Source organism: Felis catus, chromosome D2 (assembly GCF_018350175.1).
Source record: "Felis catus isolate Fca126 chromosome D2, F.catus_Fca126_mat1.0, whole genome shotgun sequence".
In the NCBI taxonomy this organism is placed as follows: Eukaryota; Metazoa; Chordata; class Mammalia; order Carnivora; family Felidae; genus Felis; species Felis catus.
In genome coordinates this window covers 87743317-87745473 of record NC_058378.1, presented here as the reverse complement: position 1 = coordinate 87745473, position 2157 = coordinate 87743317, and the positions used below count along the sequence as shown (strand labels likewise).

The following is a 2157-nucleotide window of genomic DNA, read 5'->3' as shown; positions in this document are numbered from 1 at the left end:
CCCTTCTCTGTCCCCAGACCCTGTCTGAGTGGGTGAGTGGGCTGTAAACACAATCAGGTCCCCCAGTTCTCCATAAGCCCCCCAACACCATGCATGCTCAGTGCTCTGTGTGGTGGGGAGACCAGCCCTTGCCGACCAGGGCCCCAGGTCCAGTGATCTTGTGAGTGGGGTCTCAGTCCTGCACCAGGGAGGGGAGGGGTGAGGACTGGGACTTCTCTGCACATTAGGGGCAACTGCTTCTTCTGTGATGTCCCTGCCCCCCAAAGTTTTCCAGGACACAAATCTCCATTTTTATTACCAAAATAGTATTTGAAGTTCTCTTGCAAAGCGGGTCACACACATATTTGCGGGATGCTCAGAACAAGTTGAAACAGTGAGAACGTCTTTCCTTCACAGCAGGGTCAGAGCCTCACCCCCAGTGGCTGTGATGAACCAGACACTGGTCACCGAGTTCCTCATTCTGGGATTCTCAGAAACACCTCAGCTGCAAATGCTCCTCTTTCCTGTCTTCCTCCTCCTCTACATGGTGGCCCTCTCTGGAAACCTGCTCATCATGGTGGCCATTGGCTCCTGCCCTGCCTTGCACACCCCCATGTACTTCTTCCTGGTAAACCTGGCCGTGGTGGACATCCTCTGCACCTCCACGATCCTGCCCAAGCTCCTGGGCAGCATGGTGGCTGACAGGACCATCTCCTACGGGGGTTGCATAGTGCAGCTTTTCTCCTTCACGTGGTCTCTGGGAGCTGAGCTGCTGCTGTTTTCCGCCATGGCCTATGACCGCTACGTGGCCATCTGCTGGCCCCTGCGCTACAGCACCCTCATGGACTCCCGGGTTTGCAGGCTCTTGGCCGTGGCCGTGTGGACCATCAGCCTGGCCAACACTAGTGTGAACACCGGCCTCCTGCTGCACCTGCCCTTCTGCCATTCCAACGTGGTCGAGCACTTCTTCTGTGAGATCCCCCCTCTGCTGAAGCTCTCCTGTGCCCCGACACGCCTGAACGAGGCCATGGCCTTCACTGCAGACGTGATCCTGGCCTTGGGGAACTTCTCTGTGATCATGCTCTCCTACGGCTGCATCATCGCCAGCATCCTGCGCATCCGCTCGGCCTCAGGCAAGCGACGGGCCTTCTCCACCTGCTCCTCCCACCTCCTGGTGGTCTCCCTGTACTACTGCACTGTCATCTACACCTACATCCGCCCAGCATCCAGATACTCATTGCACAAGGACAAGGTGGTGTCTGTGATCTACACTTCGGTGGCGCCCTCCCTGAACCCCCTTATCTACTCCCTGAGGAACACGGAGGTCAAAGCTGCCCTCCGGAGGCTGTTCTCCTGAGCTAAGGTCTGTGTGCCCAATGCCCAGGCCCCGCCACCTCCCCCGAAGGGTTTGGCAACAGGCAGTGATCCAGGGTGCAGGTTTCCCTAAAGTGAGATGTGTCCTAGTGTCCGGAAGCCCCCATCCTGCTCCCTGAACGCACATCTCAATGTGCTGTGCAGCATCCATGGGGCCCAGCTGTGACACCACTGCACCCTGGGGCCCCAGGAAGCCCCTTATCCTCCCAGACGCTGGGTGTCCTGCCCTGTAGGGTCAAGGAGACCTGTGTGGCAGCTCTGTGAACTGAAAGGCACTAAATAGATTAAAGAAGTCATCAGTGTGGACATGGCCCTGTCCCCAGCCCTGGCTACCAATTTTCTCTCCAACATGCCTGTGCTCAAGGCAGGGGCTCAAGGCACGGGCTTTAAGTGGGGCCCGTGGCCGCCACCCCCACCCCCACACTTTCGAGGCTGTCCCGAGGCAGAGCCAGTGAGGGTGGAAGCTTGGGGGAGGATTTGTTTTTAGGAGAAGAGGTTCTGCCTGGAAACAGAGTCTCCAAGAGTTATCTTTAAAAAAAATGTTAGCACTTTTTAGGGTGATATTCTGACAAGGCTTTTTCAAGTCTGGAATATGGAGATGGTCATCAGTGTGGGAGGTGAACCAGGGTGGCTGTGCCCTGCCCTCTTCCGTCACAAACCAGGAACCTGTCGACCCTAGACCTGAGGAGGTTTGGGTTCCAGAGAATTTGGGCACCAGGGGAGGCCTGAGGGAAGCGAAGCTCCTCGTGGCCCAAACACTCCGTTCCCCCTTGAGATCTAACTGTGCAGGGCTGGGACGGGGTG

The 2157-nt window shown here is 57.2% G+C and overlaps 1 protein-coding gene across 1 annotated transcript; it reads left to right on the top strand.

The window, feature by feature from the left end:
• The first annotated feature begins 424 nt into the window (after window positions 1-424).
• LOC101091405 (olfactory receptor 13G1-like) lies at window positions 425-1336 on the top strand. The gene has a single exon (XM_003994554.4). It carries the CDS (start codon window positions 428-430, stop codon window positions 1334-1336), a length of 909 nt encoding a protein of 302 aa, XP_003994603.1. The 5' UTR covers window positions 425-427.
• Window positions 1337-2157: the final 821 nt, after the last annotated feature.